Genomic DNA, 15,515 nt, shown 5'->3' on the forward strand with positions numbered 1-15,515 from the left:
CACAAAGTCATTGATAGTCATCTCCGCTTTGATTTGATTCTTCCTACAGGGGGAACCTCCCCTGTGAGGCAGGGTTCCACTTGGATCATTCAGGCAGCCTTCTATTAGTCCTCTGCCCTAAGTGTTACAATTGCAATTTAAAACTAGAGATAAGGAAAGGACACCTGAAATTAGCTAGGGTCTCTCCAAGCAACTGTTTTCAAGTGCCCTAAAAGACACATGGCAGACAGTTTTAATCCAGCCAATCCTAAAATTGTTTTCCAAAGTAAGACTATGACTCTGAACTAGAAAAGCCAACGTCTTTCCTTGAAGCTGAGATCGTCACAGTTTTGACCATTTCCTTCTTCAAAGGATTTCTTTTGGGTTAATCGAGGAAAAAAGTCAAAAGCAAAACAGACAAAATCCCCACAAAACCAACCCACTGGAATTTTAGTTTACTACTCTGAAATATAAGTAAATCTTCTGCAACTCAAGGTAGGGCTGACTCATATTTTTGGGACCCACAACAAGAACATAAGCAGAGGCTCCCAGTCCTGGGCTAGCCCTTCTTCTTTTTCTTTTTCTTTTTTTTTTTTTTTTTGAGGCGGAGTCTCGCTCTGTCGCCCGGGCTGGAGTGCAGTGGCCGGATCTCAGCTCACTGCAAGCTCCACCTCCCGGGTTTACGCCATTCTCCTGCCTCAGCCTCCCGAGTAGCTGGGACTACAGGCGCCCGCCACCTCGCCCGGCTAGTTTTTTTGTATTTTTTTAGTAGAGACGAGGTTTCACCGTGTCAGCCAGGATGGTCTCGATCTCCTGACCTCGTGATCCGCCCGTCTCGGCCTCCCAAAGTGCTGGGATTACAGGCTTGAGCCACCGCGCCCGGCCATCCTTCTTCTTTTTCATAGTTTCTTCCTGCACCACAAAAGACCTTTCATGCAGATGTGTGGACATCACAGCTCATCAGTGCAAGCAATGATTAACAGCATCCATCCCTTGCCCTATTTCCTACCCTCATGCAAATAGAAGACTCTTGGTTTCCCCTCAGACTTGGGGGCAGGGGGTTGGGGAGGCACATCATACACCTCTTGAAAGTGAGCTTAAGAATGTTTGGGGAAAAAATTATTGAGTCCTATTTACCCTGAATGTGATCCAGAAGGGGGAGAGAGCAAAATCTAAGAGAGCCCATCCTCTTGGCCTACAGCCTTCTCTAAAGCCAGAGATACAGGGAAATTTGCTCAGTTCAAAGGGTGGTACTGATTTAGGGTAACTTTCAGAGCTTGCCTTGAATTTGGTACATTTACGACCTTTTTATGTTTCATTTTTTTATACCAAATTTTATACTTCGGTAAGAATAGGAGAGATGGCTCAGGAAAATGTGATCTTAACTGGCATAGACCAAAAGTGGGAGCAAGGAAATCCCCAACTTCATTTTTAAAATATTCCCTAAACTCTGAGAGGGATTAAACATATGAGGAGAGGAATCAAAGCAGATATGGGGCCAAGATCCCAAAATGGAAGTGTGAAGAGCTGGGCAAACTCTATTGCATGCTTCCAACATGTTGGTCACCATGTGGATCCGGAAATCAGACAGGCGTGGGTTTAAATCCTAGCACTGCTATATGCCAATTTACATTAGTAGTATATTTAAACAAAATTTTCTTTAACAGTTCCTCATTTGATAACGGTAAGCAAAATAGGATCTACCTGGTAGGGTAGTGATGAAAATTAAATGAGAAAACGCATGTAAAACTGTTAGCATAGTGCCTGGGACATCATAAACTATATTTACTAGTATTGTCAGGTATTTTAAAACAATGTCAGGGCTGGAATTATGGCCTAGTTGTTATTTGGCAAATAACGTACAAAGCTATGATGTGTTATTTGGCACCAGTTTATTTCCATGTTCTCTATTGGAAAGAAAATGTATTCTTTAAATAATTATGTAAAAACTTTGGATACTATTCTAGGAATTAGTTAAAAGTGAACAGAAAGGTAATAACCCTGTCTTTACTAGGTTTCCAAAATAAAAACAAAAACACAAAATGATCTAGTTATAAGAAGTATATCTTGTTAATCAGAAAAATTATATAATCTTCCTGTTTACCATGCAAATTTCTTACAAAATCAACATCTATCAAAATGAGTTAATATATTTGACAAAATACAATTTACAACAATGACTACCTTTCATTGGACATTGCTTTGTGCTAAACAGTATACTATTGGCTTTACCTATGTCATCAATTTGGTTAATTCTCCTAATTTTCCCCTCCTCCATTTTACAGAGAAAGAGCGTGAAGTGCAGACAATAATACTTGGTTGGGGACACAAAACCCTTGCCCTTTCCATTTACACCTTGCTGAGCCAGGTCTTTGAACAGCACTTTTCAACATGTCCTTTTTGCCACCTTCTCTACCCTCGCAAAGGAAATTATATGTATCACGTAGGCAAAATTAACATTTGCCTGTTTAGCTTTTAATCCTGTTTTGAGAGACATGGTTTTGTGTGTATGTGCCCTGTAAGAGGGTTCTTGTCACAGTTTATATTTGTCTTGCTGTAAATTTAATTGGGGATAACTCATATTAAATTTTCTTTTGTTGCTATACATAGAGTTTATCATGGGTTGGTGGAGAAAATGGAAAAACCACTGCCAAATGAGAAGAAGTTCAGTTTTTGAGACTGGTACATAGGTTTATTCTTCCATAAAACCACACTGAATCAAAACCCAGATACTGCTGTAAAATAAACCATGGAGTCTGGCATGTAATTTTTAAAAATTTAATGTACAGCACAGCTCAAAGGTACTTTACAACAAATACAACCACATTGTTCTTGGCATTAAGATATATTAACACTTTTAGGACCCTTCAGCTGTGTGACCTAAGCTTTACAAAATGTCATGGGCTGGCTGGAGCATCAAACACAGATGTTCATTTGTATCTGCGATGATTTGCTGAATTTCCTATCTTAATCATTATTGCTCTATCCATACGCTTTGAGCCAAACATAAGACATTTTACAGACCCCTTGTGGGGCAGCCGCTTGTGGATTAGAAACCAAGTCTCAGGTTACACACCCCTAAGTGCCAACCACAATACATCACTCCTCTGCTCTTTAAGCAGAACTTATTCAGAGAAATGGAAAATATGGAAAAGCTATTTATGGACAAAAGAAGCATGTACAAAAAAAGTGTTCCTGAAAAAATATATATTCCATATTCCAAATCTGCCAAGTTTTTGGTATATTCAGAAAGTATACTAAGAAAGGAGAAATAACTTCATTGGAAGTGTGCTGGTGCCGATAACCAAAATATTTATGCAAAAAATAAAGCAAAGAGTAACCTAAGTCTTTGGTGAAAAAAATGCATACTTTTTTTTTCAAAGAGATGCTAAAATGAGTTGCTTTCTTTGAGGTTAAAGAGGACATTTGTTAAATCTACAGATTCTACATATAAAGAGAAATTACAATAGTGTGCAGGTAAACACTTTGGACAAACAGTTATGGGTTTAGAAGACAGTAGCTACTTGCCAGTGAAATAAAGCGAATGTCAACAAGCCAGACACACTTGAAACATTTGAAAAAAATGTCCTTGTTACTCCTCTCCATATATAATATGCCATATGACACCACAGTTAAATCTGCTATTGCAAAAAAAGTACGTCAAGCTGTTGGTTTCCATGAGATTTGGACAGAGGCAAAACAACACAGCAGAGAGTCTAAGAAGGTACAGCGTTCACTTCTCTTTCCTTCTGAAGAGGAAATGACTTCCTATAGTTAGCTGACCAGGAGTTAGCACACATCCTGCCTGAAGCTAGGACCTGGAGCGAGGACCCGCAGCACACCCAGATGAGACAGAAATGCAGCTTCAGGTAAATGTTAATGGTGACAATGAAACTAGAGAAAACAGCCAGCCACAAGTCATGCAAATACAACAGTCATGCCTTCTGCATTTGTCCGTCCTGCGGGTACATCGTACAGCTCTTTCCATAACGATCGAGTCTTTTCTTTCACTCCCTCTCCCACATCATCAACAGGCATGCCAAATGCAAATCTCATTGGATTCTGATCCCATCCCGGCAAAACACAGGACTACCACCATACTGAGTTTCACAATAATCGCCACAATGCCAATTATTCACAGCCCCTCAGTTCTGTTCACACAAAAGATTGCAATTTGAATCTTGCCTTGCACAGGTTCAGCTCGGTTGGAGCTGGTTACCAGGCAAACGGTCTGTTTTAAGATTTGCCGATTGCTGAGGAGAGTGAATTAGGGGGGTGGGGATGGACAAACCACCCTGTACATACCTCCTTTTGGCAGCTAAGAAAAACAATTTCATGACAAAGAGACTTGTTCTTTTCAAAGCTCACCCAACAAATGAAACTGATAGAATGAAACCTGAGAAACTTTAGCAACCAAAGAAAGCAGTCTTCCAAGGATCAAGGTGAATAATTGATTCATCGGGTTTTCTTTCATCTTTTAAGCTATTTTGCTCGTTAAAAGGAAATTGTGGAATTTGTCAGGAGCCCAAGCACTGACACACACTTCTGACAGCAAGTGTATATTCCAAACTACGGGTAGGTTTGCCAAGCTTATTCAACAACAACGATTAGCTGCAAAGCCAGGGAACTTACCGAGCACAAAATTATTGGAACAAAGCAGGGAGGAGGCAGGAGGCACCAAAGGCAGCTTCTCCGTCTCCTTGGTGCCAGGTTCTCCTGTCTGCTGTCCGGTTCACACTTGCCTTTATAACTAAGACTCCGACAGAACTCACTAGCGGAACCTGATGAATTATAAAACAGCCCCTCCTAGATTCTCATATTTTACATCACAGGGGGTGACCATGCAGCATTCTCGCTCACTGGGTACATATATTTCCTTGTAACTCATCCTGATAAATATATCAGCCTTAGAAGCAGTGACAGTAATTGGTGTTTGGGATGTACCACTATTAACCAATAAGATGCTTTCCCACCATCAGTACTGCACCCCCATTCTCTGCTTGTGTTCCCCTACACCTTGTTAAGGTGGATCCACCCAACTCAGTGAGGGGTAGGCAAAGACAACAAAATGTGGAAAAAGCCCCTGCACCAATGCACATACAGCAAGGCGTATTACTCAGGGTTAATGCTCATAATACTAAGGATCAACTCCTATATTTGCATAGCCTGTCACAGTCTACCAAACACTTTCACTCTCACTGCATCTCTCAGTGACTAAAGAAGGTATCAGGAGTGCTACAGTACAGATGAGCACCGGAGATCAGAGAGGCTAAGTGACTTTGTTTGGTATTCACTGAATTTAGGGAATGCAAGGAGTCCTAGAGATTAGGGAGTCCAACCTCCTTACTGTGCAGATAAGGAACCCCTGGCAAGAAAGATAAAGTGCCCAGGTCACACAAAGTGTGATTTGAACTTGAACCCAAACCCAGGTCTTCTGATGGCAAAGTACAGTGCCTTTCTATTCTACTATGCTGCCTCTGGAGCACGAAAGCCCAGCAAATGAGAAGACTGGAAATCATAAACAGTACTGTTGACCAAAAATCATTAACAGGCTGGCTTCATGGGGAGCAGTGCCTGAGCTTTTTATTTCCTCCCTGAAAAGGTCAGTATAACCCTTTTAGGTTCATTGAAAACAGCACTGGAAAACATGTTTTGGATAATAATAGCTAATAACTATTGAACACATTTTAGGTGCCATGCAGTATTCTAAATGCTTAGCATGTATTGACTCACTTAATCTTCAAAATGTCCCTGTGAGGTAAGTACTATCATGAGCAACATATCTCAGACAGAAGCTGAGATTCAGGCAGGTTAACTAATCCACGCAAGATCATACATCTGTTAAGTGGCAGAGCTCTAATGGACTCCAGGCAACTTAGTTTCACAGCCCAGACTCATATATTATATGGCCCCAAGCAGTGTTTTACACTAAACTGCTAGAGGCAGATGAACAATGAGAGCAGATTGATTTACTATGGCCTTTAGTAGAAAGGATAAAAAGATAGTAAGTTTTGGAATTCAACAGAATTGTGTTTAACTGTCTTTGCCACTAATTTACTATAACATGGATTATTTTATCTGTAAAATGGGTATATTAAAACCTACATCACAAGACTAAGTGGAGAATATCAAGAAAATCATACAGTGCCTAGTTTATAGTATGTACCCTCAAATGGTTCTCATTCCTACCGTATTTCCTTTGACAAAATGAATTTCTGCCACACCTTCTCCCTAAACGACCTTTTAAGATGTGAATTTTACTGTGCTAAGGAGTCTTCTAACCTGCCAGCCAGTGAAGGGGGAAAAGTCCTAAAGAGACCTAACATCTCTCTACCAGAGATGGGCTTTCTATCAGAGAATGAAGGGCCCAGGGCTCTGTGCTGGGCTGCCAGCCCAGCCCACTAGCTTCTCTCTGCTTTACTTCCACCATTACTCAAATAAACTCGTCAGCCCAAGAAAGCAAATTTACAACATGTCTGCTATCCACTGTGAGACCATCTTGGCTTCCCTTACCCTTTTCAAACAAGCTCCCACCACAAAACCCATAAAAACAATGAGCTTTTGCATGTAACCATACACTTACAGCCACTAAGTCAGTGTGCCAAGCAGGAAGACAGGTATCTCTGTCTTGAACGTTCCACTGCTAACTCCTACTGTAAGTCAATATAGCCTAGTATTCGGCCACTGGTGAGGTCTCTATCACATGAGCTCCTCCCTATCAGAAACTGTTATCTTCAAGTATGCAGTCAGCATTCCGTGAGAGACATCAGAAGTAACCCTCTGTGAGACAAGGCGATGCTGTCATGTTGCAGGATATGCAGGTTTAGACATGAGAGATTTTCTTAGCTCCATGTTTCCAGAAAATAACTCTGTGGCCAACTTGATTTGCTCACATACAGTCTGTTCTCTCCTTGTTTAGTTTTTCCTCTGAGCATCTGACTAGAGGGTCTGGAATATGCATGGATGAGATGCCCTCTTTCCTGACCATACTTAATAGTAGGTACTATAGGAGCAGAGGTAAGAAATATAATTGGAGCTAAGGGGTGGAGGAAGACACGTTCTTTTCTAAACTGGTAAGAAAAGCCAGATGTAAACAAAGAACAAGTGATAACTACTGCTACAAGATCAATGGTTACTTCCTATACATCTAAAGTAGGTTATCCACATATTATCTGAAATGGCTTGGTCTAGTCTCCAAGTCTTCTCTGTGCCTTCCACCTACATTTAGCCCCCAAAATACCCTCAGGAGCCATTTCTTCTCTATCCAGTTCCTCCTGCTACCTGGCTATTCCATCATCATCCCATGAAAAATTAATATATATGAGTCATTATAACTCTTATATTGCAGCATTTCTCTGCTCCCCTGTCACAGATAATCATAATTTTATGCATATTCTTTCATAATTACCACCTCAACCAACAATTACTCTCAGACATAATGAACTATGTAGAGTCTTGAAGCTATACCAATATTTTGCTTAAATTAGGGATGGTGCTAATATTTATTGAACACTTACTATGGGTTGACGATACACAAAACTTTACGCACATTTCTCATTTAACCTTGACAACAACTTTTTGAAATGGTCTGTATTATTATCTCTACTGTATAGGTGAGGACTCTGGCTAGAAAGGTTAGGTGACTTACTAACAGATGGCACAGTAGGAATAATAGCTGAGGTCTAAGACTATAGCACCTGTTCTCTTAACTATCACATCCACTGCTTCTAAGCATTTGCGGCAACAGATAACATAAAACATTGGTGTCTGTTTTCACTTCCTCACATCCCATTCTCTCCTTTACTGACTTCAATCAGGCTTCCCACTAAAATTGTTCTTATCAAGGTAAATGAAAACATTGTCACTCACAAAATCAATATCCAGTGCACAGTCTTCAGTTTATTCAACCTCTCCCAGCATTTGGCAGAATCAGTTACAACTTCCCTGAATCAATCATTGTCTCTGTTTGGTTTCCAAGACCCCCTTGGTTTTTCTCCTACTTCACTAATCTATCCTTCTAAGTCTCCTTTGCTAGGCCCTTCTCTGCTTTCTGAAATTTTAAATATGAGTGTCCCCAAGTTCGTCATTAGACTTCTTTTTTATACTCACTCCCAAGGCTAGCAGTCCAGTATCAAGACTCAAATGCCATCTGTAGATCAAAGGCTACCACATGTAGATCTCCAGTCTCAATCTGTGCTCTATGCTCCAGATTCTTATATCCAGCTACATACCACATCTAAGCATCACTACTTGATTGTTTAATAATAGGCTTCTCATATTTAAAATGCTCAAAACTAAACTCTTGGTTTCCTCTCCTGAATCTGCTCTACTCCCAGTATGCACCATTTAAATAAATGGCACAATCATTGACCTAGTTGCTCTGGCCAAAAATCTGGGAGTCATTCTTGGCTCTCCTTTTTAACTTACACCCCACGCCTTATTCATCATCAAATCCTGTCAATTCTGTCTTCAAAATGTACCCTCGGTCTTTTTTTCATCTCCACCCTCAACTCCCTAATCTATACCACTATCATTTCTCACATGGATTTCTGCAACCACCTCTTCACTGGTTTCTTTGGTTCCATTCTTGCCTTGCTGCCACCCTTCCTCCACAAAGCAGCCAGCCATGTTTTTAAAACAAGGTTCAGACACCAACACTCCTTGCTCAGCTCCCTTTAGCAGCTCCCTTTTCACTTGGAATTTGCTCCTTTCACTGCAACCAGTATTCCATCTGCTCAAGTGTCTCCTTGGAGGAGAAGATTTCTCTGACACCCTGTATAGAACAGCATCCTCTATTCCTCCATTTATCTCTCCCTCTTATTAGACTTCTAAAAAATTTATAGTACTTATCTCTGTTTAAACATTATATACTAAATATTATATATTAAATGTATATATGAAATATGTTATATTTATTTGTTTATTTCTTTATTTTTGCTCCTCTCCCCAACTAGAATGTAAGCTCCATGAGGCCAGGTTCCTTGTCTTTTTTGTCCTTGGTTGAATCTCCAGCACTAGAACAGGGCTTGCCACATAATATGTACACGTTAAATGAATGTTATATGTAATATGTGTTTATTAAATGAATGTATTTGAAGTCTTATCTTCACTACTTCTTAGTCCTATATCCTTACACAAATTTCTTACTGTCCCTACATTATAAATTTCTCAATTATAAATTTTTTTAAAAAACAAACAACCCTCCCTTATTTTTCTTTCTGATGCTTTATTGGTACTTTCTAATATATTCAGCCTATCCTCAATTCCAGAGGTTAGTCAATGTTATGGTCACCCCAAAATTCATATGTTGAAGTCCTTGCCCCCAGTACCTCAGAATGTGACCTTACTTGGAAATACAATTGTTGCAGATGATATTACTTAAGATGAGGTCACACTGGAATATGGTGGGACACTACTTCAATCTAGTTCAATATGGCTGATGTCCTCATAAAAGGAAATTTGAGCACAGAGGTGTACACAGGGAGAATGTCTTGTGGAGATGGGAGTCATGCTGCCACAAACCAAGAAACTACCAGAAGGCAGAGAAGAGTCCTAGACCAGATATTTCCCTAGTGCCTTCGCAGGAAGAATGGCCAAAATAACACCTTGATTTCAGACTTCTGGTCTCCAGAATGTTGAAACAATACATTCCTCTTGTTCTAAGCCACCCAGTTTATGGTACTTTGTTACAGCAGCCTTAGAAAATGAATATAAATGAATATAGTCAGTCAGATATTATCCTCATTTAGTACATGAGGAAATCGCAGCTGAGAAAAGTTGAGTAACCTGCCTCAGGTTTCACAGCTAGAAACTGGTAGGGCTGAGCTTTAACCCCAGATCTGTATGGCTTCAAAGTCTGTGCACAGTGGCGGTGGTTCTTAGACACTGGTCCCTGGCCCTTGTTGGTCCAGAGCAGAATGAGAAAAGTAAGTAGGATGCAGTGATTTTTCATCGAGCTAAAATGGCCTTCTTTTATTATAGAATTATTGCCTTCCTGCTATTTATTTTTTCTTCCTATTGTTTTGGTATTGTTCTTTTTATTTCTGAAACAATGGTGAGAATAAATAGTAGTTGGATTTTTTTTCATACATTTTTGTTTTGTTTTTTAATGTCTTGCATTTTATTGACAACATAAAAAGTGGGCAATTCTGTGGCCTATAGAAGTTTGTTCTGAAATGTTTCTGGTTTATTAAACATAAAAGTCTGAAAACAAATGTTCCAATGCTGTTCCCTTTATGAAACAAGTCCTCAGCCTGGGCAACACTGTGAGGCCCCATCTATACTAAAACAAACAAACAGGAAATATCAGCTGGTCATGATGGCATACATCTGAAGTCCCAGCTACTCAGCAGGTTGAGGGAGGAGGATCACTTGACCCTAGGAGAGCCACACTGACACTGCAGCAAGGTATGATCACATCACTGCACTTGTGTTGCCTGGATGACAGAGCAAGGCCCTGTCACACACACACACAAAAAAAAGGAAGCTCTTCACAAACAGTGACACACTTGGTAGAGAGAAGAAACTTTGCTCTCAATCAATTGTAGAGGTCCCTGCTCATAAACAAAGTGTCCGTGTTAATGGTCACAATCTCAATTAATTACCATGAAATTAATCTGATATAATCCCATGCAACGAATTTGTTTGAATTTAACAATATTCATTAATTCAGAAACTTCCTTAGTCTTGTCCCCTTCCTTTTTATGATAGATTTCCTAGTTTTCAGTAAAATTCTTGAGTTGCTTTTGACTTGATCCATTTTCTTTTGGGTTCAGGATTTGTGGGCTTATACAAATGTCTGAGGATTAAATAAGATCACTTCTGTTAAGTATCTAGAACACCACAAAAGCTTTCAGTAAATGCTAGTTCCCTTCAAAGAAAGAAGTAGATTTATGCATCCAGAAGGGAAACGACTTTAGGACTAAAGGAGATTTACAGCAACTGGATGACTTTGCAAGATGGGCCAGTCTGGAGAGTGTTAATAAACTTCACCCTCTTGTTGAACATTCAGTGATCCATGAAGTTTATAGAAATTGTGGCAGTCTATTTTTATGAATTCATGTTCAAGAGTATGCGTGCATACATATAAACATAAGTATATATAGAAATTAATATATATTGATGTCATATACATCATTAATATAAATTTGATTGGTATGAGTGTGTGTACCTTCTTCAATTTCTGAGAAAACTCAGAAGGCAAAAGCGTTCATACATATAAGAGTTTGCCTTCTTTGCTTATCCATTATCTGATCCCCTATAATCTAATTTGGGGACCACCAATTAGTCCTATCCTGAGAAACCTTAGTTAAGACCATTTCAATCTATTCCTTTGCCAAAGTTATCTCAGACTTCAAATCAGTAAAGAAGAGATTCCTTCAGTCTGTGAGTACATATGGAGGGCTTACGATGTCCCAGGCACTACATTATTGAATGTATGCCTACATTATATGAATGCCAGAAGAACAATGTAATCAAGGTCATATTCTCCCTCTCCTTAGGCTCTCAGTCCAGGGAGTAATCAATTTAATAGATAATAGCTAACTACACAGCTACATAGCATATATTTTTAAAAACATTTTAATAAAATTAACAAATAAATATTCTAAACTGTATAGGCTACAGGGACAAAGGGTAGAAGCCAGAGGGCCAGTCTTTCCTGCTCAGGCCCTCAGGTCCCCTTTAGAGAGACCCTGCTTTGGCCTGGTTTGGGGCTAGGACTGCTGACTTGGGGAGGCAGGGAGTGAACCCGGAATGGGTGATTTGGGCTCTTGCAAGCCATTCCTCTTTGTTGGTGTGTGGGAGGAGAGAAGAGGTCAAGGAAAGCAAGATCCTGCAAGAGGCATCCCAGTGACCCCTGGAAGTGACTGGGGTAAGGGGAGCACTATCCTAGAAGGGAGTGGGAGGGAGGGGGCAGTGAAGCAGGGCAGTGAGCCTGGCCAGCGGCAGGTCCGGATGCCGTTCTACCCATGGCCACTCACTCTCGGACGTAGATCCTGGTGCACACAACATCATCAGTCCTCATGATCAGGATCAGCTCCCTATCATTGGTCATTTCTCTGGTCCACAAGGTCTTGGGGCCTTCTCCCTTCAGGAGCTTTTGCTCACAGAACATTTTATTCTCACTCTCCCATTTCACCAGGCTCTTACAGGGCCTCCCATCCACAGTCTGCTCCTCTAACTCCTCCCCAACCTTGAAGTTAATCTCTGTGGTGCGCACGGTGGTGGAGGTTTTGATGTAGAAAGTGTCTCCCTCCTGTTTGATCTCCACTACTGGCTCGGACGCTGCAGCCACAGCAATCTTCCTCAGCATCACATTCACCCCCAGCACTTTGAGCAAATCCTCGAAGTTTTCCGATCGAATGATTTTCCAATTGCCAGAGAAGTTTGGCATGGTGGCAGCGTGGGTGGCGGTCCCCTTAGACCTCTAGGCTGGAGCACTGGACACTGTCTTTTAGGCAAAAGAGACGTCGCCATTGCCGGGTTGTGAGGTTCAGGAACCAAGACATGACCAGGGACAACCCCAAAGCTCTGCATAGCATATTTTTATAAGGACTTTCATTAAGGTGCTATAGAGGCTGAGCGGAATGGCATCTAATAACTCAGTCTGGGGACTGAGGTCATGAAGGCTTCTGGAAGGAGGGGATGAGCCTTAAGCTGGGTCTTAATGGATGAGTAGGAGATATCGAGATATCCAAACAACAAGTGTTCCAATCAGAGTAAGAAGCATATGCAAAGAGATGGTAGGGGGTTAACCACGGAACTCTGGAGGAGTGAAGTTTTATCCATTTAGCACTTAATAACATAAGTACATGTGATGGAAAAAAGACTAACTTGAGAGTAGAAATACCAGAGACTAATCATTTTTTTTAAGTGAACTTCTTCAATGCAATGAAGGCTAAAGTGGAAAATGTCATGCATTATAGTTAGACTGTCCTGATTCATTCAAGCTGACCTTTACAAGTTGCTTAACTTCTCTGAATTAAACTTTGGTTCCTCATCTATAAAATGAGGATAATATTATCTAGTTCATACAGCTGTTGTGTTCTTATGAAATAAAAAAATGTAAACTATCTTGTTTCTCACACAATGTACTTACATTAAATGTCAAAATAAGACACCAGACTAAATGTCAGTTCATGTCCTGAAAACACTTGTGTCATTGTGAATAAGAGCCTTCATCACTCATGCCAACTCTGGTTTCCCATTGGGATATATTTATCTGTTTACTTCCTAAACCAGTGGTTTCAAAACTTTGCTTGCTGACACCATCTTTTAAAATCATTTTGTGTACTCACCCATTATCTTAATATTTACATATTTATAAATTATTGTGTAACCATATTACTGTGGCACAATGTGGCACACTATAAAACATATAACAAAACAGAAATTTAAAGGCTGTGATGAAGAATTAATAAAAAGAGAAGGTCTTGGCTACCACTGGGGTACGTATAATCACTTTGAAGAATACCAAGATCTCCTAGAGAGAAAAGATCTAATGTCATTCACTTATGGAGCACCCAGAAGCACAGACCAAGTACTAAAGAAATATCTAGGAATTGAAGAAGCAACACCAGAACATTAGAAAAAACCCAAAAAACTCTGTGGCCTACTAGTGCCACTATCTGTCCAAACCAGTTTTTTAGTTTTTATTTTTAATATATATTTTAATTACAGTACAAGTTTAATATGGTAGAAATGTTAAACAACCAAAACATAATGGCTTTCCCCCGCAAAGGTCACTGGCAAATACAGAGTTAATATTCATTATTTTTGAAAGAGCTAATTGTAATAATAACCATTTGCTGAATACTTATAAGGGGCAGGAACTACATTAATGCCTTTACAAGTACTTATTTGCTCTTTACAATAATCTGGACGCCATACTGCACCTCTGTAGAGGATATCAAACATTTTGGTCCATGCTGTGGGTGGGGGTGGGGGGGTGTCTGCAAACCATGGCCTGTGGGCAAATCTGTCCCACTGTCCATTTTTATATAGTCTGTAAGCTAAGAATGTCTTTCACATTTTCAGTTTGTTGAAAGAAAAATCAGAAAAGAAACTTTTATATGAAAATCACATGAAATTCAAATTTCATGAATTTCATGACCATAAATAGTTTTACTGAATCACAGCCACATCCATTTACGTATTTATGTATTGTCTATGACTGCTTTTGCACTACAATGGCAGAGTTGACTATTTCAGTAAAGATTGTATGACCTATAAAATATAAAATGCTTGGTATCTGGCCCCTGACAAAACAAATTTGCTGGCCCCTTGTGTATATAATTGGAGTCTACTGGACATGTGCACGTTGCAGCTTGCATGGCTATAAATCATGGTTCCAATAACAATCTTATCTGGAAATGTAGGTTCAGAGAGGTTGTCACTTGTCCATGCACTTAGGAAATGGCAGAATCAGAGGTTTTTAGGATAATTTGTTAAGGCTGAAATATGCACTTGATTTCACCTAGAGTTCAGGACCGTTTTCTCTTATGGTCTTTTCTGGCTATGTACCTTAACTAGTCACATGTAATATAACTTCCCTTCTGGCTCCACTGTCTTCTCTGTACTCTCCTATCTAGCTTTTAATATATTTATTGCTAAGGACAGGGTAGGGTGGGGAACAGGTCAATGGAACAAAAGTACAATTCATTCATTCACAATACTTTTCATTCTACCTCTTCAAGTCTCTCAAGTACACACTTGGCCCCTGCGTATGAGGCTCTGCTGTCTCTGGCTGAGCTGAAAGTGATGAAAAGGACATGTGATGGAATGTTGGAAACCTCATTACTGGCTCTTCGCCTACAGAAACTCAGCCAACCTATCTTCTTTCCCAAGGAACTTCAAACTTACACTGGCTCAGCTGGTTCTTTCTAGGTGCCTGTAATAAGCTGCTCTGCCCAGTGGAGATCAGAAGCCGATAGAAGATACTCTGCATATGCTTTTCTGTCCTGGAGAATATGTTCCCTTTCTTCTCGTTCTCATTGTAGCAGATTCTCCCAGGGTCTTGGCCACTCCTGGGTTCTAATGTGGATACCGAAAAGTGCAAGTTACAATAATTTTTTCCTGGATGGTATCCAGAAGACCCAGACATGTGAACATAATTTCTGTGGCTGCCCAATTATAGCTATAACTTCACTTCTAAGCAAGGACAACCACACTGGCAGGACATGGACTATGTAAAGTTGTAAGAAGAGCTTTCATATATATTAATCTCCTTTTGACTCCTCCCAGCAAACAGAAATTTGTTATTCCCATTTTACAGATTAAAGATGCTGGGACTCAAGAGGAACTAAGCAGTGTATATTTTGTATGTATCCAGTAAGTGGTAGATCTGAGCTTCAAACCCGAAGCTTTCTGACACCTAAGTACCTGTCATTTCAGTAAAGGAGTCTGTTATAAAGACATCAGTTTGTTGCCATAATAGTGATTAAAAATAAGCAAACAAACACCCCTTCCCTGCCACAAATCATGGCATGATTATTCTTTATAATTGGGATGCAGTATAGCATAATGGAGTTCAGTGA

General features: G+C 40.0%; 2 protein-coding genes across 13 annotated transcripts in view; both read right to left on the reverse strand.

Moving 5' to 3' along the window:
* The window catches only part of DLG2 (discs large MAGUK scaffold protein 2), a 1,315,102-nt gene that overhangs the window by 230,070 nt on the left and 1,069,517 nt on the right, over positions 1–15,515 (reverse strand). For 2 of the 12 annotated variants that reach the window (XM_033207414.1, XM_033207413.1), the window contains exon 1: positions 4,612–4,879. The exons of the other annotated variants lie outside the window; for them this stretch is intronic. The gene's annotated coding sequence lies outside the window, so the exon portion shown is untranslated. Of the gene's footprint in view, positions 1–4,611; positions 4,880–15,515 lie in introns of those variants that run through there. 12 annotated transcript variants of the gene reach the window in all.
* On the reverse strand, positions 11,957–12,373 carry LOC117081458 (cellular retinoic acid-binding protein 2-like). The gene has a single exon (XM_033207420.1). It carries the CDS (start codon positions 12,371–12,373, stop codon positions 11,957–11,959), a length of 417 nt encoding a protein of 138 aa, XP_033063311.1.

Source organism: Trachypithecus francoisi, unplaced genomic scaffold, assembly GCF_009764315.1.
Source record: "Trachypithecus francoisi isolate TF-2019V2 unplaced genomic scaffold, Tfra_2.0 Lachesis_group8, whole genome shotgun sequence".
Lineage (NCBI taxonomy): Eukaryota > Metazoa > Chordata > Mammalia > Primates > Cercopithecidae > Trachypithecus > Trachypithecus francoisi.

Coding starts and splice junctions, on each gene's coding strand:
- LOC117081458 (XM_033207420.1), bottom strand. CDS start 12,373: ATGCCAAACTTCTCTGGCAATTGGAAAATCATTCGATCGGAAAACTTC.